Consider the following 22,878-nt stretch of genomic DNA (forward strand, 5'->3'; position numbering starts at 1 on the left):
TCAACTAGAGTGGCCTTTGTGAACATGAGAAGCAAAGCAAGATGTGCTTGGATGCTTAGTTTTTTGGCTAGTTTTTAATAGATAAAGTTTTTCTCAAATTTTATGTACAGTAATTCCAAAAAATTATAAAATTTTTAAAATACACACTTGTCTCTCTCTTCTATCACCACCTTCCTACCTCAACTTATCATCGTCGCCACCATTGTTGCCTCGCTATCGTCAGCTACCTTTCTTTTCTTTTTTTCTATCTCTATCTACCTTTCCTCCTTCTTCCCTTTCTCCTCCTCCTCTCATCCTTTCTTCTCCTCCCTCATCCTTCTTCCCCCTTCTCTCAACACTCTCTCTCCTCATCCTTCTCCTTCTCTTCCCCCCATCCCCTATGACCTCCGCCCTTTACTATCCAAATTTGGTCCAGATCACAGATTACAGATCGATATATGGACCAAATCCACTCGAATCTAGACCGATCTAGACCAATTCTGGATCAAGCAAGGGATGGCGCCGAGAATCTGAGAAGATGAGGAGAGAAAAATGGAGAGGTCGAAGGGAAGAAAGAGAGGGGGTGGGCGGGAGAAAGGGAAAGAAAGAGAAGTAGGAGGGAAAGAGAAAGAAAGAGGTAAACGAAGAAAGGAAGAAAAAAAATGGGAAGCAGCGGAAAGGGAATGAAAGAGTTGATAGAAAGAGTTTTTAGAATGTTTCGTTTTTAGTAGATTGATAGAAAAGAAAAACCCGGTTCGAATTCTTAAAATGGAAGAAAATAAAGTTGGAATGAATGAATAAATAAATAAGGTCTCGTAGCTTCAATTAATTATAGGAAAAGATAAAGCAACGAGCTTCTATTTTGAATTTAAATATTAAAAATATATTAGTACCCAGTAGGAGAGGTGTTGGCCAATAGCGTTGACTATGATTGGAGTAGGGATGATAGAAAAGAGGAAGAAGATAAGCGGAAAAAAAAAGGAAAAAAAATTAAAACGAAAAAGAAAAGAATTAAAAAGGTTTTTCAATTTCTCCAAAAAAAAAATTTAGAGTAAACTACACTACGCGAATAAAGAGTTTTATTACCAATCTCTTAAGTAACCTTCATTTGTTTTTCTTTCTTATAAAACTAAATAATGTATATCTTCGGAAGATTTTCTCAATTTTGAATTCATAGTTCAGATATCCTTATGATGATTCCCTTTTTAGTAACTTACAACTGATCATAAACTTTCAATGAATTGATTATCCCTTAATGTAAATTAATTATCTTAGTGTGGCTTTCTCTTCTTCGATAACTTGTCCATTTCTTCATTTATTTCAATGAATTTATATATCGTGGGGGTATTGTGCAAATAACGTGATATGAATACCGAAAAAGTTATAGGATAGGGTGGAAATATGAAGAATATGAGGATAAAATTTCATATTGGAGAAAGGAAGAAAAACAATTGCAAGGAGAAAGAAAGAAATGATGAGAATCCTTCCATCAACAAGTAATTCAAAATTATTGTTAGATAAATTATAAAGAAGCAATAAAACAAGTTCATAATAAGTGTGTATATACATATACATACATACATATATATATATATATGCGCGTGTAAAAATATTGAGAGCCTTGTATTTAAAAAATTTTCCTCAAACTATACAACATAGTATAAAATTAGTCAGCAACGCAATACATAAAAGGCAAGAAAATATTTGAATAGATATGGTTTGTAGGTCTACTTATAGACAATAAAATAACAGTTGAAACCATATACTAGAGTGATGTAAGCTGGCGTTAAAAAAGGGATGATAAGCAAGGTTTATAAGTCTATTTGTTAGGGGTGTAAACAAGTCGATTCGATTCGAGTTTCAATTTATGAAACTGGAATTAGAGCTTGAGCTTGATGAGTTTAAATGTCGAGCTAAGTTCGAGCTTAAAAAATAAAAAATACTTATTTTATTTTTTTAAAAAAAATAATATTTTTTAATAAATAATAAAATATTAGAAATATATGTAATTTTACTATTAAAATAATAAATAAATAAATAAATATGTAATCGATCTTGAGCCGACTCGCGAACTAACGAGTTTAATATTTTCGAGCTATCAAAAGGAAATTTGGAATTAGGGATGACAATGGGAGCGGGTGACCGCGCGGGAGGCTAATGGGGCGGGGGGTGGGGCGGGGCCGGGGGGAAAAATTCCCCCCGCTTAGAAACGGGGCCGGGGGCGGGGGGCGGGGAGTGTACCCCCGCCCCGCCACCCGCTTTAAAAAAATAAATATATAAAATAAATATATGTATATAATTATATATATAATATATAATTTAATTAGTTACAAACTTATGATAATGATATTATTAGTTATATGTATTATATAATGTCTATTAGTATATATAATATAATTGATATTATTAATTATACTAATAATTATATATGTGTACTAATACAAATTATTAATTGGTTATACTAAATTTACTAATACATTTATACTAAATCCCTAATTACACTTAATACAATAACATTTTTTTCTTAAAAAAAACACAAGCACAATAATGAATTAGTGATTGTATTTGTGCCAAAAGTGAAAACTTGACTACTTTAGTTTATTTATTTCATCATGTTGGATTGTATTCAAATAATCTTTGTTTGGTTGTTTTTATAAGTTTCAATTGTAAAATTACAATGAATAATAATTTGATGATGTGTTGATATTTTAGTACTTGATTATTTGTTAAAATTTAATCACAATAAAATTATATAACAAATTTTTATTAGCCCCGCGGGGGAAGCGGGGCGGGGCGGGGGACGGGGGATGGAGCGGGGGCGGGGCGGGGGATGGGGGAGGGTCCCCCGTCCCGTTGCCATCCCTATTTGGAATAGATGCAGAAAGACCTTTATACTGTTATTCTGATAATGATTCGGCAGATAATGGTGGATTCTAGAGGCAACAGAGATAGTGGAAACTTTTTCACTTTAGCTCATCCATTTCCTCGTCTGTTTTTCCTGCACTTTTTTCTAGTTTTTCTTTTCTTGGTTTTTTCTTGTGAATTTGGATGGAATTTAAGAGGTTAAACTTGAGATTTGGAGGACTTTTGGAGATTGGTTTTAAGAGAAATGTTGAAAAATGAAGATGTGGCCATGGATTTTTATGACTGCATTTTACGAGAAGATGCAAAATGGAAGTTGAGGTCTCTAGTTCAGATGATTAGGTGATTAAGGCTTTGATGATGAAGTTGGTAATGATTCTAAATGATAAAGAAAATATATAAGAACTAAATTTGCAGAAAAAAATCAGTAGACCAAAAGGCCCTTTGCTTATTGTCCAGTGTGCAAGGTGTTGTTTGTGTTAAACATAACGATTCAAATTGACGAAAAGACTCTAATATACATTTTAATTCGTTGGACAGGTAAAATTGTTCAATAATAATTGGGTTAACAACATAAAAACCCCCTGTGGTATAACTATTATCCAGAAAAGCCCCTTGTGGTTTCATATCATACGCGTCGGTACCCTATGGTTTGAATTATTCTGAAAAATCGACGGAAATCGTTATAACAGACGGAGCTGAGTGAAAAGACAAAAATACCCTAATGATATAAGTGAAAATTGCAGAAGTAATTTTGGGCAAGGGCACGGGCCAGGCGGTCGGTAGTGTCTTGACCTGAGACTCCACCATTGTGGACCCAACAAAGCAAGGTTATCAAGATTGAGCTCTTCGGTCCAAGAAGCGTGGCGATGGGGGAGGAGGTGGTTTTTCGAAGGAACTTCTCGGCGATGGCAGCAGCTGCTGCGGCGGTGACGGAGGAGGATGAGGATGAGGAAGAGTCTGATACGTCGAGTGCTGCCGCGGTTGGACTGGGGTCGGGTGGGATGAGGAGGAAAAAGAGGAGGAGGGCCGCGGTGAAGGTGGCAGTAAAAGGGTATAGGAAGTTGGCGGATACGACAGGGGGATTTGCGGACATATATGAGAGAGTAGAGGAGGCGAAACAGAGGCAAATGGTTGAGTTGGAGAAGCAGAGAATGCAGTTTGCCAAGGATTTGGAGATTCAAAGGATGAAGCTTTTTATGGAATCCCAGGTCCAGCTCGAAAAGCTTAAGCGATCTAAGCGCAATTCACTATCTGGTGGTAAGTTTATCTGTGCATTTGCATATTGTCTCGAGTAATGCTGGCAATGTTACATGACTAGTTTCAGCCTAGAGTTTCTTGGGTTTCTTGACGAGCCTCTCCTCCACCTCTTCTCTCCAGTTGTAAGTGGGCTTGCTCTCTCTCCTCTCGTTCCTCAGTTGCCTTCTCTCCCTGGCCGTTAGTTGCTTTTCATTCATGAACTCTACAGTCGTCGAGATCGTGAAAGAAATAATGGGACTTCGGAGCTTATTGAAGGCTTTGGAGTAATGGGTGGACGGGGAAAGAAAGAGAGGACAAGGACTCCATGTAAGAAGCCTTCGCTGCAGCTCTATCATCCCTATTAGTATCTCGTTATTCAATCTGATTTTGATCTGGTTTTGTTTTCTTGGCACAAATGGCTTGTGTTTCTGCTATTTTGGTGTTTGTTTGGTTTTGGATTAACTAGCAATTTGGTAGATGAAAGGTAAAATAGACATATCAGGTGAAAGTTTGTAATAAAAATCAATTTTCCCAAGAAACACGCGCCTTTCCAGTGCGTTTAATACAAACGCCGTACATTTGACGATTTTCGTCGACTTTTCAGAATAATTCAAACCATGGGATACCGACATAAATGATATGAAACCACAGAGGACTTTTCTGTATGATGGCTATACCACAGAGGGCTTTTATTTTGTTAACTCATAATAATTGGAAGGTCAAAAATTAAATTTTGTCATAATTTGAGAACCACTAGGCATTTTGCCCTTAATTTTTTTCAACCACTTGTGGCTTGCTTGGCAAATGAAAAATTTGTCACATTTGAGAAAAACAATTTCTTTTAATTTTTTAAAAAAATACCCAACAAATATACATGTAAAAAAAAAACCCCCACTACCCTTCACCCCCATTCTTCACCACATTTATCCCTCAGGACTGCTTACAATCTCTTCTGTTATTCTTCTCTTCTAGCCACTCTATCATGCATCTCTCTTCCCATTTTCTTTTCATCCTTTCACCACTTTCTTCTGCATTCCAAATTGGGCGGTGACAAGTCTAGACTAGATCAGCCACCACCTCTCCCTTCTTTCATTTTTCCTTTCTCTTCTTCCTTTTTCACTATCCCTTCTCCCCCACTCTCGATATGGACTAGAAAAGGGATGAGCAGTAGCAGGGAAGAAGGGGAGGGAGGGAGGAGAATGTAGTGATAGGATAGAAATAAGAGTAAGAAAGGAGATAATAGGTGGCAGATGTGGAGGTGGTGTGTGCTAACGTGGTGATGATCGATGGCAAGGATGGATAGTGTATGGAGGGTAAAGGAGTTTTATAACCATCTTCCAGACACTCTAAAAGAAAAAAAATTATTAAAATTCTACGCTAAATTACAGTAAAATTTTAGACAAATATTCAAAAAAAAATCCGTTTGTCAAGCAAAGCCTACATTGCTAGGTGTCAAAAAGAAGAAAAGTATGGGATCAATACAACTAATTTACAACTCAACAATTTCGCCTTTGGAGTAGGGTTACGTTCGAAAGGTCATTTCCCCGTATAGGTAATTCAACCACTTGAAGAATTTTGATGTGCGGTGTTGAAGAAATGAGGGGACCAAGAGTTAAAACTTATGAAGAATGAGGAATGAAATTGCAATTTTTGCAGTTTGCATTTTCCATCTACACTTGAGAATCGGAATTGGGACGTAAACTTTACATATTGCAGTACAGGCTGTATGTATCAAGGATCACGTAGCAATACGTTCAATCCCAGCTCTACTCAAGCAAAGACGAAAAGGATTTGTCACCTGGATTCACATTCTTCAACTATCCCGCCCCACTTTCGCATCCGTTCTGATGCATGTGCTACCTGCGTTTCAATTTTCAAGTAAAAAAAAAGTTAGAAATGAGAATAGTTAATGTTATGTTGAATATATTTATTCAGATTATAGTATCATTAGAAGGCTGGAAAATCGTAATTACCTCTTCATTCCAATCAGTTTTCCACACAACAAAGCAAAGGACTAAAGTTTGTAAAAAAGTTCCAAAAATCATTCCCATCCATATTCCCTGAAACAAACAATCTGTAATTGAATTTTGTGGAGTTTAAATGATGAAGAACAAGGATAGCAAAATTTCATCAAACTAGTAATACGTCACGTGATTTGCACGTGGATATATTTGTACAACATATATTTTCTCAAGCTATTTTATTTGCAAAATTTTATTGATGACATGATATTAACTAAAAATCTGTGACATACGACAATAAGCAATTGCAAGTCATACATGATATTTGTTGCATTAAAGAGAAAACTAAATGTTTATTATGCATTCCGTCATTACAAAAGCTTTAAAGATACAAGTTATTATATCTAAGTTGAGTATCTACAATTTTCTTAAATAGAATGAGTTGGAAGTCATGGCTTCTAAAATTAATGTAAGAATTCAAGAATCTCTCAAGTCTAAACTTATACATTTCTATTAAAAAAAAACTTTGATGAGGCTAAAATAATACCTTAAGATTCTTCAAGACCACTCTCTAGTAAGTTGAAGTTTTGAACCCAAACCTCCATTTGATTCACCAGCAAAATTAATTTCCAATTCCAATCCAACAATATCTAACGTCTTCATAATTAAGCCTTCTTTTTCATGCACCTTGGAATATATATATATATTTATAGCTTTATTCTTCAATAAATCTTGATTTAGGCCATTTCATAGGACATGAGTGGTTCAATCAGTTATTAATACCTACCTATTTATTGCTCTCTTTTCTCATTACAGGAACGGTTGCTTAAGGAGTTTTAGAATATGATGCAGTTAAAAATAAATATAGAATATGATGCAGTATCGTAAACTTAATCATCAACTTAATCTTCTGTCTTTTCATCAGCCGTGGATGACTTTTTCTCTTCTCATTGTTCGCTATTTTTTTCTAGACTAATATGTATGACATGAAGCAAATAGAGATAAAGAAAACTAAAACCATAACAATGCTTACACTGAAACAAACCTAGACACGTGGTATTTCTACAATGGTAATAGATGGATAGATAGATAAGAATTATTCTTTAATTGGAGGATTTATTTTCATTCTTAGCAATAATAACAATTCCACACAAAAATGAAATTTACAATGCATCTCCTTCAATTTTTTGTTTTTTTTTTGTTTTGGGTTGCATTTTCTTTCGACAACTGTCTTATACAGTTATGTTTTTGCATCATAGCTTTGATAACTCCTATAAACATGGAATGATACTAATGAGTAAAAGAGAGTACAAAATCCTTAACCTGTTGATGAAGTACTTCTTGCATTTAAAGCATAATATATCCTTACCTGAACTCCTAATTTTGCGTTGTAACCTAGAAGATATCCAAGAGGAAGACCAATAACATAATAACAAGACATATTAATATAGGCCACCAGTCTTTGCCATCCTCCACCAACAGCCACACCTGCAAACCAATAACTCTTATTTTCCTGTTTTGGGCTTTTTAATATATTAAAAAAAAGATTAATCTTTCATAAACTGACAGTGTACTGTCAGCGTTGGATGAATAACAAATGTGCAAAATTTGAATTTTTAATTCAACTTTTATGCATATGTCATAGATCCAACGGTGATAGTGTACACACTGCCAGTGTATATAAAATTTACTCTTAAAAAAATAGTGGAAAGATAATACTATTAGTGTCATTTATGCCATTCTTGGCACCTGATATTACTGGCTGGACACTATTAAGCACAAGGGTTGCACTGAGAAGGTACGCCAAATCTGCAACAGCTTTCTGCATTTTCTCACTGTTGGTGAATAGAACAGCAAAATGGTTCTTGGCTGCCATTATAGCCACCATGCAGAGGATCCCAATAAGTAGAGATTGAGCTACAGTTACATAGACTGAATATTTAGCTCCCCTTGGATGTCCAGATCCTAGCTCGTTCGAAACACGAACACTGCAAATTTGTGAAGACATAGATGTGTTTTATATATGAATGCTAAAGTGTAATGATTCCTAAGACAACGCCAAGAACTTTTTACTGTATTGGTAATCAGTTGCAATTGTACCATTTAAGCCCTAAGCTTACCTTTTACCTGTTACAACTTTTTTTTAATAGTAATTACTAGCTTGACAATCTCACAAGGCAAAAGAATCAACCTAAATTTGGTTAAGACGTAAGAGAGGAAAAAGAGAATTGAGTTATTAGTTGTTTTTTTTAAAAAAAAATTAAATTACCTAATTGCTGCATTAATTCCAATGAATAGCATTCCTTCCCAACCATTCACGTTCATGCTGAATAAACACAGAATGACTAGTCAGGAGAATTCGTATAAGAGTAAAATTAAGAATATAGAGAAAAAGCTGCGGCAATTTGATCAAGTACCAAATAGATAGGGAGCCAACTGCTAGAATAGGGTCTCCAAGGTGTCCCGTGAGAACAATAATGCTCATAAAATACCAAATTTCTAGGCAAAGCATCACTGCTGAGGCTACAGAAAGCTTTACGAAAGACCAAATCTCCTTGAAAGCTAACCAAGAAAGTCCCTTCCATGCATCTTGGCACCAACCTACAATATATACAACCTGAGCCAAAGAAATTATCCAGCCAGAAACGTCATAAGCTGCAGCTGCACCAGCCGTGCCCCATTTGAATACGCTAATGAAGAGATAAAGAGCCCCAATGTGTATGATGAGGGCGACACAGCCAACCCACGCTAGAATCCCAACCTTACTCTGTGCTTGTAAGAACTTCTGGGTGGAAAAATTGATGGCTAGGGAAAACATCTGAGGAATAATTTGCATGGAAAATGTTCCAGCCATATCTGCAATATCATCTCTTTGGCCTAGGAGCTTTAAGATAGGTGTTGAATAAATGTAAAGTGGCATCAAGCTGAAACAGGCACCTATTAGGATTATCCAAGACCTTTGCATGTATATCCCAAGCATTTCTACTTGGCCAGCCCCAAATGCATGCCCGCATAGTGTTTCCAGTGCACTGCTCATCCCAAACTGTAGATTTATTTAAAGATGAAAACCTGAGTAACTTGGCTTTTGTCTACCATAAAACGTCACTTTTCTCTCTCTCTCTCTTTCCGTTTTATCTTGAGAAGGGGGGACTTTGGTCGACTTTCATCAACATCGGTTCCCACCACCCTACTTAATGCATACTATATGCAGGTTCATACTGTGTTTTTACCTGTTGTAAAGACCATTCTATCTGAAATATAGAATTAGTACAATCTTCGATAAATCCTATGGAGGTCTAAGTGGGAAGAAGAGAGGGAATCCTCTATAATGCTGGGATTTTTTTTCCCTTCCTATTATGGGCTTGATCTTCTTTGCTTGAAATAGCTAATTCTAAATTCTCGAAGCTGAAAGCTATTATTCGGGCGTTCTGTTTTTAGTTTATCTCTACTTCTAACATACTAAAGTTGATCTGCAGAAAAATCTGTCAAGGTGCACGTATTAGGCTTTAATTTTCAAATCTTTTAAGAAAAAATCTCCTTCCATTTGTTGAATGGCTTCTTCAAGAATCAATCAAGTAATGGCAAAAAAATTGAAGAATACACAAATTCCCCATATCCTCCAAAATATCGATAAAAACTCTCTTTTATCTTAGTAAATACGTCAAAAATATATCAAAAAAAGAAAATTTACATCGAGTGCTAAAAATATATGTAATTGAGAAGTCAAGGATTCAGAGGAACCTAACCAAGAAACCGAATGAGAGGTTGGCAATAACTGACAAAGAGATTGCGATTGCAGAGAGCTCCACATCCCCAATATGCCCAACAAAAATATTAGTGAATGAATTTATTCCATAGTTACAGAGAATGTTGAAAACAATTGGACCAGCTATAGACCAAAGTTTCAAAGATTCAACATAACATATATTCATTGCATCCTCAAATCCACGAACTGGAGGATAATCTCCTTCTGCCTCACCATTAACTAACACGGCGGAGGGGGCCTCATGGAGAACAACCTCTTGGGAGGAGGGACCCTTAGGGAGTATTGGTGACTCGATATCCAATACATGCATGGACTTGGGTGATGATTCTTCAGAGGGTAAGCCATTGCTGCCCTCTTCTTTAGCATTCTGTTTATGTTTCTCAATCTTTGCACTTTCTAAAAGACCTACAGATTTTCGTGGAAGAATACGAATATAACGTTGAAAATATGAAGAATTTTGTTGTTCTTTCCTGTTCTTTCACCGGACAAAGCTTTGTTATGCATTTCTTGGAAGTCTCTGTCATACTCCCTAGCTATTAAGTAGGCCATTTTGACAAGTGGCATTTTTGTTTACAAGAATTTTGCAAATTTCACGGTTCTAAATCGAGCCTCACTTGCATAATTGGATAAAATAAAAATAGGGGATAATTTCAGAAACCTCCCCTGAGGTTTTCGACAATTTCACTCGACTCCCTTGAGGTTTACATAATTACAGAGATCTTCCTTATTGTGATAAAAAGACAATAATGCCCTTTATTAATTGTCAACTCAATGAAAAATTCTATCAAATATTAAAACTCTCTCATCAATTATTAACCAATAATTCAAACCACAGTTCTATTTAACTATCTTTTCTTTTTCTCATATATCTGTTTTTCTTTCAAACTCATTTATCTATTATTATCAACCAAATGTGTACTGTCGCTACTTATAAAATCACCATACACTCTAAACCACAAATACTTATATATCTTAGTATCTATTCCCAATTCTCGATTTTCCATTATTAGTAAATGGTTTCCTTGCGCCCATTTTTGTTTCCAATTTTTGATAGGTATTAGCAAATTGAAATTATCAAATGGCAAATTGAGTGCTAATTTCACTATCAAATTAGATGGATATGAAGATAGTGACAGTGATAAAAAATAAAAATTAAGGATAAGAAGTGAAATAGGAACTAAATATAAGTTATACTATTATGGTTATCATGAAAAAAAGTGTTCTTGGTATATATTTATAACTACATTGTGTTTCTATTTTTGATTTACAATTATTGATATTATTTCTATAGAGAGAATTTGATTGATTTTGAACTCTGTGCCAATGGAATATATTGGATATTGATATTAGTAGTGATGGTTTAGATTATTTTGTATTAAAAAGGTGGCAGTCATGGAATTGAAATTTAGGAATATTGATGAATATTGTAGTATATTAAGTAAAATCTAATATTGTTATGAAATTGTAGGTAAGTTTTTGGATATATGATGTAACATTTATAGCTGATAAAATGGTCTGCATAAAAAATTTTTAGGTAAAAGAGGAACATTAAAACAAAGATAAGTGTTTATTTAATGATAATTTAGATGTTGATAAGTAGGTAATAATGGTAGGAAATAAAGATAAATGAAATAGAGACTGTAAACCATCTTTTCCTTTACATTTTTGTTATTAATTATAACTCAAGGGTATTATAGAAATTTTGGGAAAAAGTATAGCCTTTTGGGTCTAGAATATTACTTAAATAGTGAAAATAGGGGACGTAAGTATAATTTTTAGAACTTGAGAGGAGCTTTCTACAATTGTTAAAAATCTCAGGGGAGGTATGTGAAATTAACCCTAAAAATAGAGCAGAAGTCCAAACGCCTCAGATGTATAGTGATCAGTATAATGTGGCATCCAGCCGATCACGGTGAAAAGGGACAGTAGAGGACAGCCATGCCCTAACCTCTGCACTGATTATAACTTCTCTTTTTTATAATGATTATTAGGAGGACGACTTGGTCCATCAGTGGTAAGCATCACTTAATCTATGGAATAAAGACTACAATGATGAGTTTTGGGTATGAAATTTCCAACACCCTTTGTACCTTTTCATTATTGTTCTCCTCCTTTTCATTTTTCAACTGTTTAATTGTATATCCATGCCATTTGCAAGCAGCCCTGAATGGCCGACCTTCAGAGGCAGATTCTTTGATTGACATTTTTTCGGTTGAACAACAAATGAGGAAGAAAATGATTAAAGATATCAAAGTTCAAGAGAAAACAGACTCACCATTGAACTCAAAAAAAATAATTTGCATTTCTTCTTTTCTCTTTGAATTTAGCAATATTTCTCCCATTGGTAATTCGAGAGAAAGAACTTGACAAGATCTACACTTTTAAGAGGCAAAAGAACGGAACTTCTAGTGATAGTTTACCTCATCAAAATTTAAAGCTTTCTGAAGAGGCTAGGCCTCGTAGAACTCATACGGATGACCGCGAATCCTTGGAATTCATGGAAAGCTGGCCATTATCATCTGAAACCCCACCATCATCATTATATACCTTGCTGCTGGAATCAACACCTACACCGTGAAATGACTCCCCAGATACTAATGCTTGAAGTAATTTTGGTGGTGGTGGGACTGTTACTTCAACTACTCCTTCCAGCATTTTTACCACCATTCCCATTGTTGGCCTAATTGATTCATCATCCTGGATGCACCAGACTGCTACCAGAGCTGCACGCTGCGCCTCTGCTATGTTGTATATGTTGCCAAGCCTCTCATCAACCACGGCAGCCACATTACCTTCTATAATTTCACGAGCTGCCCAAGGTGGAAAAAACCATTTTTCTGTTCCAACCCCTCCACCGCCACCAGCTGAAGGTGGCCCCTCTACATTGCGCCTGCCACCTAGCAATTCCAGTAAAGTCATGCCATAGCTATATACATCTGCTTTGGTGGTGATCGCCACACCAGAGATCCACTCAGGTGCAACATATCCCCACGTTCCTCTCATGGTGGCTAACACTCTACTGAAGTCCCTACCAATCAGCTTTGCCAACCCAAAATCTGACACTTTTGCTGAGAAATCTTCATCTAACAAAATGTTCTCAGGCTTAATATCACAATGTATTATACAATTTCGACATTCCTCGTGTAAATAAGCAATGCCTCTTGCAGTACCAATCGCTATACGAAATCTGGCATCCCAACTCAAGTTCTTACCATCCCGCCTCAGATACACACTGAGAGGACCATTTGGCATGAAATCATAGACTAGCAGCCTATGAGAATTTTCAGAACAAAACCCCCTCAATCTAACCAGATTTACATGCTGAATATTCCCAATTGTGCAGACTTCTGCACGAAATTCCTTCTCTCCACCGCCTGGTTTTTCAAGTCTCTTCACAGCCACTAGTGTAGAATCTGACAGTTCCCCTTGGAACACTGCCCCAAAGCCACCATGGCCAAGCTTATCTGAGAATCCCTTAGTAGCAGCATGAAGCTCTTTATAGGAAAATACCTTCAAATTTGTCACTGGAAAAACACCTTCCTCTTCCTCTTCCTGCTTCCTTTTCTTAATCCTCCTCCTCCTCCGCAGAAACAACAATACGATTACTCCTATTACTAGAATCACTAAAAACCCGCAAATTGCTTCAAGAAGTACAAGTTTCATCTTGTTCTTCACCTCAGCGTTGTTTCCTGGCACCCTTAAGTAAAGTTTTTCCTCGAGTGTGCTATCAGAAGTAAGATTTCTAAGATTCAGGAGTGAGCCATACAAGTTCTTGCACAAATTTGCTCTCTCATTGTAATGCAAACCAATACATGAACAATTTCTTATACACATTTTCTCACACTCACTCCTGGTTCCAGTAAATGACAACACCACTGCTCCCTCATAGCTCACCACACCTGCATCCTCAAAACCATCATTCTTACCACAAACATCACCACTTTGGCGGCGACAACCATTGGAAAAGTCCCCTGCATCCCATGAAACATCATCTACTGGCTTAAACCCCATCAAGCAGCTACATGGACTTAACAATTTAGCATTACAGAACCCAAAATTCCCACACAATGCATAAACTCTACACAAATTTTCAGGCTGTGACCAGAACATGTTCCAATACTCACTCTGAGGGGACCACGTGAATTGCTTCAATTGGCCAGTGTGGTCCACCTGGAACCTAGTAAGAGGTGGACTCAAACCATTATCCAATGATACCTCAGTATATCCAAAAGATGCCATAGGAGTAAAGGGGTTGCCAAAATGAAACCTATAAATGTAAGGAACAGTCATTTCCGGCACCCCGGAAAATGCATTTCCAGTCCAATTCCCAGTTGACCAATAAATATTAGTACTATTGTTATCATTACTAGTATATACAAGAGCAATCTCACCGTAATCAAGTGGCATCAATCTCAGGGAATACTTCCCAGGTGATGGATCATTGGAACTCTTCCAACAAGTCAGCGACTGGTCTGCTGTCAAGTTCATGCCAGGAAGCCACGTGTCAGTTGGATAATCAAAGCTTTGCCAAACTTTGTCACCATTACTCGAGTAAAGCACTAAATTTCCCTGCTCTAGAAGCCTTGCCTTGATTGCTTTCTCAAGATTGTCACTTTCCCAAATAATGGTTCTTGAATCTTCTTCCTTCAGAGCTAACTTCCCATCCTGAGTGATTTCCACACTAGCTGAAGTAAAATTCTTGATGGGATTTTCCCTGTTTGCAACCCAAACATAAGTCGGGGTTGGAATTGAAGCATACCATATCCCCAAGTACCATTTGGACTCATCATCAGTACGGAAAAATCCCAACTCAAATGTCCTGTTCTCACTGAAAATTGTGGTATTTCCAGCAAGTACAAGACGGGATCTTTGCAAAGACTCTAACTTTATGCTATCTTTTAACCTTCCCCTAAATTCTTGGCTGGTTTTAGATAAATGGGACGGCTTTACATCCTGTTTTCTTGATTTTAGTAGTTCTGCAGTGGTGCTGAGGGCAAATGCTGTTGAAATCAGAAGCAAAGGAAGTATGAGAGATAAAGTTGGCATTTTTTTGGGAATTTTAGTATGGTTACGCGTTAATTCAAGAAGCATTCTTGGAGTTGAAATGCATTGAATTAATTGATTGACTGGGAAGCTTTGCTCAATTACTCAAGCTGCAGCAGATTACGAAGTGGGTATGTGCAGAGTTGAAGAGGAGGAGGGAGCATGGGGGAAAGTAATAAGGAAGGGAAAGGGAAAGAGCAGAGAGTGTTTTGTCTCTGATATCTATCTGAAAAAGCTACCACATTTGGACAAAGATTGGTGGTACCTATACTAGTGGAGCTACAAAAATGCTCTCTCAAATCACGGGGCCTTGTACATTAATGCACTTTTTTTTTGGCCATGCAAGAAGGGTGGAAATTTTACCAGGAAAATAAACGAATTATGGACGTGATTATAGCTCATAAAATTACGTGGTATTAACATTTACTCGTACCAAATTATACTTGAAAGCATGGCTTGTATGATAAGACTATAAGTTGAGGAAAAGATGTTTTTGTTATCTAATTAATTTACTCTGACTGAAATTTGAAGAATTACACAAATAATAATAATTAAGATTCATTAGGCAAGACTCACTCTTTATGAAGCTCAGATTTCAAATCCTATGCATAATAATTAGGAATAAGGATTGAAAAAAAAGGAAAGGTCCATTTAATTTAAAACATCCCTATTCGATTAGTAAGTCGAACATGGGTAGTGGGGTCCTGTTAAGACTTTTGAGGGACGAGGGGGCCCCATGGGCTAAGACCACGAGAGCACGAGTCCATTTAAACAACGGATTAGATAGGATGCTGTCCTTCTCTGGTTTCAACACTTTGACCTTTGTTCGGTTTTAGACCCGAGAAAATGTGCCGATTCTGGTACATTGTTGACAAATCCCACCATTCTTCTAATAAAACCATTTTCATAGCCAACTAATCTTTGGATTCTGGAAGTTGGTGAAAGTCGGGACGATCCTTTTCAGGTGGACGATTCTTCTTCGTATGCTCAAATTTTCTTCCAGAGGCAGGTGTATACTGTATAGCTGTACTGGTAATCACTCTAAATTTCTCGAGCACTGCTATTATTATTATTATTATTATTGCTTCAACATATAAGCTTTCTTTACTTGAAGCTGCCCAAGAAAGGTGTTTATACTAGGAGAGGTACTATCAATCGTCTAACACCATGCCAGCCTGTGAAAATAGTTGAAGGAAATAACAAGATGAATCCTTATACAATATAAATATAAGAACGGGTCGTGATCAAAGCAAATTTGAATTTCAATCGCATAAATAGAGATTTTTTTGAAAATGTGGAATGTTACGTAGTTTTTTGAAAACTTTGGTACAATTGAGAACAGCATGTGTTTATACCGAATACCTTCATTTTGATACATTTAAAGTTTTGATTTATGGATACATCTGGGGAATATGAAATTATTTTGCAACTATTTTTGCATTGAGTACAACTCATATAAGCTTATGTGTTATAATTACTGAAATGGTGTTATAGACACATTTAATTGAAGTATAGATTTTGTTGTACAATTAACACAAAGACATAATAACACGTTGTGCAATTCACATGTTACTAGAACTAGCCATTGGAAGATATTCCTTTATCTAAATCAATTTATGTCTACTCTTGCACGATTTTCAACTAACATCTGTAAAAGGATCTTTTGAGAATAATAAAATTGTAAAAGCATTGATAAAACAAAATATACAAGTGTGTGCTGCAATTAGAATGTATTATTATTAACTTTGTCATTTTTTATGACTATTGTTTTCCAAAATGTACTATTACTTATCTAATAAAAAAATCCTCTCGAATTACAAGCACCAAACTCCCGCACAGGCGTTCCTCCGTGGTATGATAAAAGTAAACAGGTTCATGATAGCATGAAGCCAAATTGAAGGAGCATTTTACAGATTTCTGTCGAGCTTTTTTTTTTTCAGTTTTTTCTGTCACAATATAAGAAGTACTAATCACATCGACGCTAGCGCATTTTTCGGTCGCCATTAGGGTGATCAGCTTTCTCGACTTTACACAGGTCAACGTGTACACGTTATTGTATGTTATATACAACTCAGTTGATGCCCAAATCCAAAGAAATGTGTCAATCAAAATCTCAAAATGTCAATTCAATTTTCAATTTAGCCATCTAATATTATATAGTTTTGCCTCTTAAACACCTTAAATAACAAGAATTCAACTTGGTCCGGGTATGAAATCTTGAAACCAGTCAAACGAAGCAACATGGCTGAATGCATGTATCATCCTAACTGATATCAGAAGATGAAATTTGTACAGCATTATGTCAATTGATAAACGATAAACAGTAGTATCAGAAGGATTAATCCATGAGAAATCGAGTAATGTCAGTGATCTTCCAGACATCAAAAGCAAAAGTGACTGTTTCTCTCGAGTCCACGAGCATGAGCCTGAGTTTGCACCCTTCAACATCGCTCATAGTTTTCTCTGTACAGGATAAAAAGATCAACCAGCTACGCTGTCCTTCAATGCATAAAATGCCAATCTGTTAAAGATATGGCATCTGGTGTCCTAAAGTGAAAGGAGCTTCCTTCCTTCCACTAGTGCCCCTCTTCTTTCACGTTAATAGCTCCCCAGAATTGAGATGCCTTCCGAATTTGATCAAAATATGAACTTACATTGACATTTCAAAATATGCACATAATGCACAGAATTATTAAGAATTATACGAAAATGAATCTCTTGGCCACCCCACCCCATGGTGTGGACAAATTAACTTCTTAGGCAACCCTTCAAAATTCAAGTTGCCATGCCTTGACATCTCAAGGCCAAGACACTTCAATCTGATGGCATCACAAAGCTTCATAGATCATTTCCTGTCAGAATTGACAAGAAACATCATCTTATGTTGTTGCACATTTTCAACGGTAAAATAGATCGGGCCAATGTCGTCTGTTGTCAGCGACCACGACGACTAAGACTGGTATCTATACAGAAAGATGCCCCCACCCCCTTAGCCATTTAACTACTAAGCGCTAGTCCTAAACAGTTTAAAATAAACCATAAGCAGCATATTTGATATTAAAAAGAATCAATTTTAAAAGGAAGCCCTTGAGTTGCTTTTGAATCAAACTGTGTATTCAAATTTTCAACAATTTAGAAAACCAAATTCTTTTCCAGTTTCAATAAGCTGCACATAACTTATTTGAGCTGTTGAGAACAATCCCAAAGACCCAAAAATATCACTTCCAGTTTTTGGAAACATGTTTTTACAGAGAAATGCTATCAGAGTAATTAAATAGACTGTGATGTATAAGGAAAGGTAATAAAAAGACCTGATCACATATGGGACAAGTGTCACTTCTTTCCATCCACTCCAGTATGCAAGAGAGATGAAAATGATGATTACATTTGGTGACGATTCTAGGATTCTCCGCATCATAATCTGCAAGAGAAAATGCAAAAAAATTAACCTAGCAGTGGTGAGCTACTAAAAATCCATGAAAAAGAGTGATGTTGTTACTGTTCCCCAAAATTGCTGTTAGGCAAATAAAGTGGTGCACCTTCAAGACATGTAGGACAAACATCAGCTTCTTCATCTGGAGTCAATGAATTTAAGTGAGGGCTTGATTTCAGAAGCTCATTTCCAATTTTTTTAGTAGTGGCAAGAAGGAAGCCAGGTTCAGCTTTCAAATCAGATTCTTTATTCTCTACAGGTATATCTGTCTCAAAGCTGCTTGCATTGCCTGGTTCTCCAGCAGAATTAGAATCAGTTGGTGGACGGCCCAAAACCACATCAAATGGAATAGGTGTGGGTGGGGATCGAAAAGTGTCAGGAATTGATGTATCAAGATTCAAATCAACCAGGAAACCAGCAGTGAGTGCAGTTGCAACACTGTCATTAGAAGTCAGGGACTCGTGTTCCTCCGACACGGATGGGCACTGCACAAAGAAGTAGATCTGAGACTCAAAAAACAGCTACCACAAAAACGAGGATTTCATACTGTGGATTTGCTTTTAAAACAAAAAACACGAGAGCAGAGAGACTTGCAGCATTTGGAAATAAAAGACCTCATGAACTCCCCATAGACAAACATATAATCGGAGTTCCATGGAAGAACTGTTCACTAGAAAGTTATAAAGACTGTTTAACATTGCCACGTCCCTACAAGGAGTCAAGACTTGGGTAGCAAGGCACCCAACACTTTTACACCATTTGCACATTTTTGGTTGCCCCTTTTTCATTTGGGGCATGTGTTGGAGAAGGGGTAGGGGTGGCATTCATGTATAAAAGGAACCGGGACTTCTAAACTGATGAATTCATCCCACTCATAAGCACTGGTAAGTGCTCATCCAAGTTTCGTATAAGCGGATAACCATGAGAACATATGGCCACGTACAGTATATTTAAGCAAACTAAAGTATCCAACTAAAACGGAAAAATACTAACAAAAGCAATGGTGCTATGGCCTAAGTAATGAAGGAATACGTAAACCATGTGGTATCAGTTCTTTCAAGACCAGTCATGCAAACTATTAGGTCCACCAAGCTATAAAAACAAATGCACTCAGTGTAGTGATCCAAGTGCAAGAAGCAAAGTGAATTATTCATAGGAAATCTCTCCCAATAACTCGGAGCCTAAGAAGATGATTCTGACAAGGTAAGAGAAAGTAAGCTGTTGTCTAGATAATGGAAGTAATTACCCACATAGTAAAATACAGGAGTTCCATGAAATTGAGGCTTGCGGGAAGAACAACAGCAACCTCCCATTTCCTGCCTATTTGTTTATATCACTTAGTAAAAGGAACATGATTTTCTGGTCACCATAATGAAAATGAGAGTAACTGCTACAAAGAATAAGAACATACCATGTTAGGCCTGTGAATCAAATTAAACAAGAATTATAAAGTTGCACTCTTGCGGCAACAATTCAAGAGGGTGGGGGACAAAGAAGTAATGCACAGAGATGATCAGCAAGAGAATCTCAAGAACCAAGTGCATGGATGAAATTTTTGAAACTTATAATCTTGGAATCAAGATAACTGTAACCCTCTTTCATCAATACCTTGTGAAAACGTGACGCAGCCAGATCCACCAGGAAAAACTGTTTTAAGTACAGATTCAGTCCTAGATGTTCTTACTTCTACATCAATGATTGAACCACCAAGACTGCACCAGATGAAGCACCTAACTACTATTTTTCAGCTTGCAGGTAACATGAGAATGGTTATTGATGCAAAACTCAACGATCTTCTAAAAAGTAACCAAAGCAAAGCTCTTACACTCAAAAGGAAAGGAAAGAAGTACGGAAGAATCATTTGTATATGATCAACATATTTATCATGTCCACCTCGTATGATAAGTACCGATTCAGGGATGGTAGAAGCATGATTAATTATAACTATTTATGGTAAAGGAAGAAGTTAAGGGAGATAAATGCAACAAGAAAATGTGGTAATGAAAACACCAAGGCTAGAAAGTACATTATAGACCTTTGTTGGATCGTACCCACAAGAACGTCATAATCCAATTCAAGCAAAATGTGAGACAAAACGTTCAAGTTCAAACATTTATAAGCAATACATTACGTCCGCAGAGGTGAGCAAAATCCAAGAAGCAGGGAGCTATGAATACACAAGGCCTCATCGTACATGGTCATGGACTTTAAAGCACCATACTTAACGTAGTAATGATACCTAATAGATTAACGTAGTAATAGATTAGGTAGATTGGCCTTTCTTTTACTTTCTTCAGTTTCACCAAATTCTAAGCACTTGCATTTCGAATTCTCGATACAACTACAATTACTTGAAAAGTCAATTGATAATGTTCTGGACCACAAGCAGGCACTCCATGGTCCAAGAATTCCCTGCTCCTTGGAGTCCTTTTCTTAACAGCTGAATCAATAGGGGATACCACCCCACTTAAGTTGTTATTTATGAACATTTACATTTCCTAATGAGCTATAGCTTCCCAACCGCTTCCACCAAAATAAAGAAAAAAATAAGTTATGCTACGATGATTGGTACAAACAAGAATGACACTTTCTGTCGCTGTACAACTGTTGAAAGAAAATTTTTTCCAGCTCAATCAAGAATAGCAAAAGAAAAATATCAGTCAAAAGCCAACAAAGAAGTGAGAAGATACAAACTTTCTCCGCCATATAGCCACCCCTGTCCCTCCTCCTCCTCGCCCAAGTCCCAGGGGGAAAAGATACAAAAAGAAAAAAAATGGAAAACTAAAAAGGATGAACATCAAAATTGCATAAACAGAAGACATTGAAAAAGGCAATTTCTGGACTACAAAGTTCACTAACAGAAAATGTTCAAACCATCAAAGACTTGTAAAAATATGACCCCAAAAAAAAAAAAAACACAACCCAGGCCTGAACTCGACATAAAGAAGTGCATACTGTACAAGTCAACTTTACCTTCAACCAACAAACAGAGACTGGTGATGGTGGGATGCTGCTGAACGAGTGCTGCTGACTGAAAGGGTCAAAAGGGCTGCTACTGTTGACGCTTTTTTTTTTTTTTTTTTTGTAAGTTTTATCTTTCAGGTCTGCAAATGAGAAGAAGGGATTAATTTCATGTCCGACTACTATTAGTATTTTCTTTATTAGCTTCAGCAAACTTTTCTTCTGTTTTTGGTAACGTATGGGTGGCGAATCTTTATCAATTTTGAGAGAGAAAACAACTGGAGGGAAGACCTGAGAAGGGAAAGTTGAAGGTTGTTTTTTCAGAAAGTAAAGAAATGGGAAATTTGGGGAGCGAGCGTGGTGGCATATTTGATGTTTGATAGTCCCTGTAATAATGAGCAGTAAGCACGATGACCACTTTCTGTGAATAGGTATTAGGTGGGGTTAGTGGCTGCGAATTGTTTCAGTTTTCAACCCAAAAAAAGAAAAAAAAAAATTCAAAAGCAACTGATGATGCGAGCCACGGATGAGAAAAAGATGGTACAGTAGTTTTCAAAAGGGTGGCGTCGCCCGGACTTGAACCGGAGACCTTCAGTGTGTTAGACTGACGTGATAACCAACTACACCACGACACCGTTTGATTCGAACACGTCCGTAATTCATAATAGGAATATAACGGGATAAATAGTAGGCTCGATTTCAACTTTGAAGCAATATCTAAGTAAAAGTGTCTATATATATATATATATATATATATATATTCCAAGGATGGTATTTTATTAGAAGCCACCACGCACCCTCACAATCTCAATCCCTTTTTTTTTTCTAGAACTTTAAAATTATTTTAATTTAAAAATATTTAGCTCCGCAATTTTGTTACAATCAACTTGTTTGAAATTGTTAGTTAACGATGTCCAATTGCGGTGTGTATTTAGGTAACCCTCATCGACTCTTATCCTTTTTCACCATTTCAAATTTACGTGTCACTTATCCACTAACTCGGAGCACTGAAAACTCAAATCACATCTATAAACTGAAGGCTCCATGCCAATTACAATTCCTATAACTCTATAATAATTAACTGATAACACAAATCATTCATTCACACTCCATTCTGATTACAATTCCTACAACTCTATGCTAATTACTGATAACACAAATCATTCACAACAACTAATGAATACTTACCACTAGCATTCTGACCCGTACAATGCACAAGTTTATATTTCAATTCAAAACAATATTAACGTATATACTTATATATTATAGTATAAGGGGTTTATATTTCAATTCAAAACAATAAAGTTGAAACCAATTTTTGTTTACCTATTGTCTGTCAAAATATAACAACACTTTGAATATAATAATTTACATGATAGAGCAATTGTAAACTTATTTATCAATATATCATGTTATACCCATATATCAAAATTTTTAACATTAAAAATACAAAGTATAACTAGTTCATTTCCTTCAATTTTATAAAATTTTGCTCCCATCTTGTAATTCTAAAATTGTTGAGTGCTTATAGAATAAGGTTCTTCATAAAATTTAATATATGTTTAAAACAATCTTTGTAAGATGTGTTTTTTAAATTTTCAAAATTATTAAAAATTGCCACTCTTCCCATCATC

At 36.3% G+C, this 22,878-nt stretch overlaps 3 protein-coding genes and 1 non-coding gene across 10 annotated transcripts; all 4 read right to left on the minus strand.

The window, feature by feature from the left end:
* Positions 1 to 1,100: 1,100 nt before the first annotated feature.
* LOC113760349 (protein DETOXIFICATION 35) lies at positions 1,101 to 10,356 on the minus strand. The gene is made up of 9 exons (XM_027302898.1): positions 10,290 to 10,356; positions 9,788 to 10,212; positions 8,459 to 9,084; positions 8,311 to 8,367; positions 7,791 to 8,029; positions 7,411 to 7,529; positions 6,054 to 6,140; positions 5,879 to 5,940; positions 1,101 to 1,137 (listed from the first exon to the last, which is right to left on the minus strand). The coding sequence occupies exons 1-9, from the start codon at positions 10,354 to 10,356 to the stop codon at positions 1,101 to 1,103; spliced, it is 1,719 nt and encodes a 572-aa protein (XP_027158699.1).
* A 1,734-nt stretch (positions 10,357 to 12,090) lies between these two features.
* On the minus strand, positions 12,091 to 15,030 carry LOC113760539 (G-type lectin S-receptor-like serine/threonine-protein kinase SD2-2). Its single transcript, XM_027303165.1, has one exon. The coding sequence runs from the start codon at positions 14,896 to 14,898 to the stop codon at positions 12,274 to 12,276; it is 2,625 nt and encodes an 874-aa protein (XP_027158966.1). The 5' UTR covers positions 14,899 to 15,030; the 3' UTR covers positions 12,091 to 12,273.
* Positions 15,031 to 16,969: 1,939 nt separating this feature from the next.
* LOC113763787 (probable E3 ubiquitin-protein ligase RHB1A) lies at positions 16,970 to 21,341 on the minus strand. Of its 7 annotated transcripts, none has more exons than XM_027307716.1 (6): positions 21,257 to 21,323; positions 19,892 to 19,995; positions 19,534 to 19,670; positions 18,390 to 18,768; positions 18,162 to 18,271; positions 16,970 to 17,702 (listed from the first exon to the last, which is right to left on the minus strand). In XM_027307716.1, the coding sequence occupies exons 3-6, from the start codon at positions 19,594 to 19,596 to the stop codon at positions 17,679 to 17,681; spliced, it is 576 nt and encodes a 191-aa protein (XP_027163517.1). In that variant the 5' UTR covers positions 19,597 to 19,670; positions 19,892 to 19,995; positions 21,257 to 21,323; the 3' UTR covers positions 16,970 to 17,678. The 7 variants fall into 7 exon arrangements, with proteins under 7 accessions (XP_027163517.1, XP_027163514.1, XP_027163513.1 ...); XM_027307713.1 differs by having other exon boundaries at positions 19,534 to 19,673; XM_027307712.1 differs by lacking the exon at positions 19,892 to 19,995 and having other exon boundaries at positions 21,257 to 21,341.
* Positions 21,342 to 21,805: 464 nt separating this feature from the next.
* TRNAV-AAC lies at positions 21,806 to 21,879 on the minus strand. The gene has a single exon. It is a non-coding gene; the product is annotated as a tRNA-Val (tRNA).
* Between the last annotated feature and the right edge of the window lie 999 nt (positions 21,880 to 22,878).

This window comes from Coffea eugenioides, chromosome 2, assembly GCF_003713205.1.
Source record: "Coffea eugenioides isolate CCC68of chromosome 2, Ceug_1.0, whole genome shotgun sequence".
Classification (NCBI taxonomy): domain Eukaryota; kingdom Viridiplantae; phylum Streptophyta; class Magnoliopsida; order Gentianales; family Rubiaceae; genus Coffea; species Coffea eugenioides.

What these genes read in the sequence shown, in the direction of transcription:
- LOC113760349 (XM_027302898.1), bottom strand. Translation starts at nt 10,356, where the DNA reads ATGGCCTACTTAATAGCTAGGGAGTATGACAGAGACTTCCAAGAAATG. An exon ending in TGTCCAGCCAGTAATATCAG is followed by an intron (nt 7,530 to 7,790) that starts GTGCCAAGAATG and finishes ATTGGTTTGCAG; the next exon opens with GTGTGGCTGTTGGTGGAGGA. An exon ending in GTTGAAGAATGTGAATCCAG is followed by an intron (nt 1,138 to 5,878) that starts GTGACAAATCCT and finishes TTCAAAATTGAG; the next exon opens with AAAATCTTCCGAAGATATAC.
- LOC113760539 (XM_027303165.1), bottom strand. Translation starts at nt 14,898, where the DNA reads ATGCTTCTTGAATTAACGCGTAACCATACTAAAATTCCCAAAAAAATG.
- LOC113763787 (XM_027307712.1), bottom strand. Translation starts at nt 19,596, where the DNA reads ATGGGAGGTTGCTGTTGTTCTTCCCGCAAGCCTCAATTTCATGGAACT. An exon ending in TTGTCCTACATGTCTTGAAG is followed by an intron (nt 18,272 to 18,389) that starts GTGCACCACTTT and finishes TTTCTCTTGCAG; the next exon opens with ATTATGATGCGGAGAATCCT. An exon ending in CTTGTCCCATATGTGATCAG is followed by an intron (nt 17,703 to 18,161) that starts GTCTTTTTATTA and finishes CAATTCTGACAG; the next exon opens with GAAATGATCTATGAAGCTTT.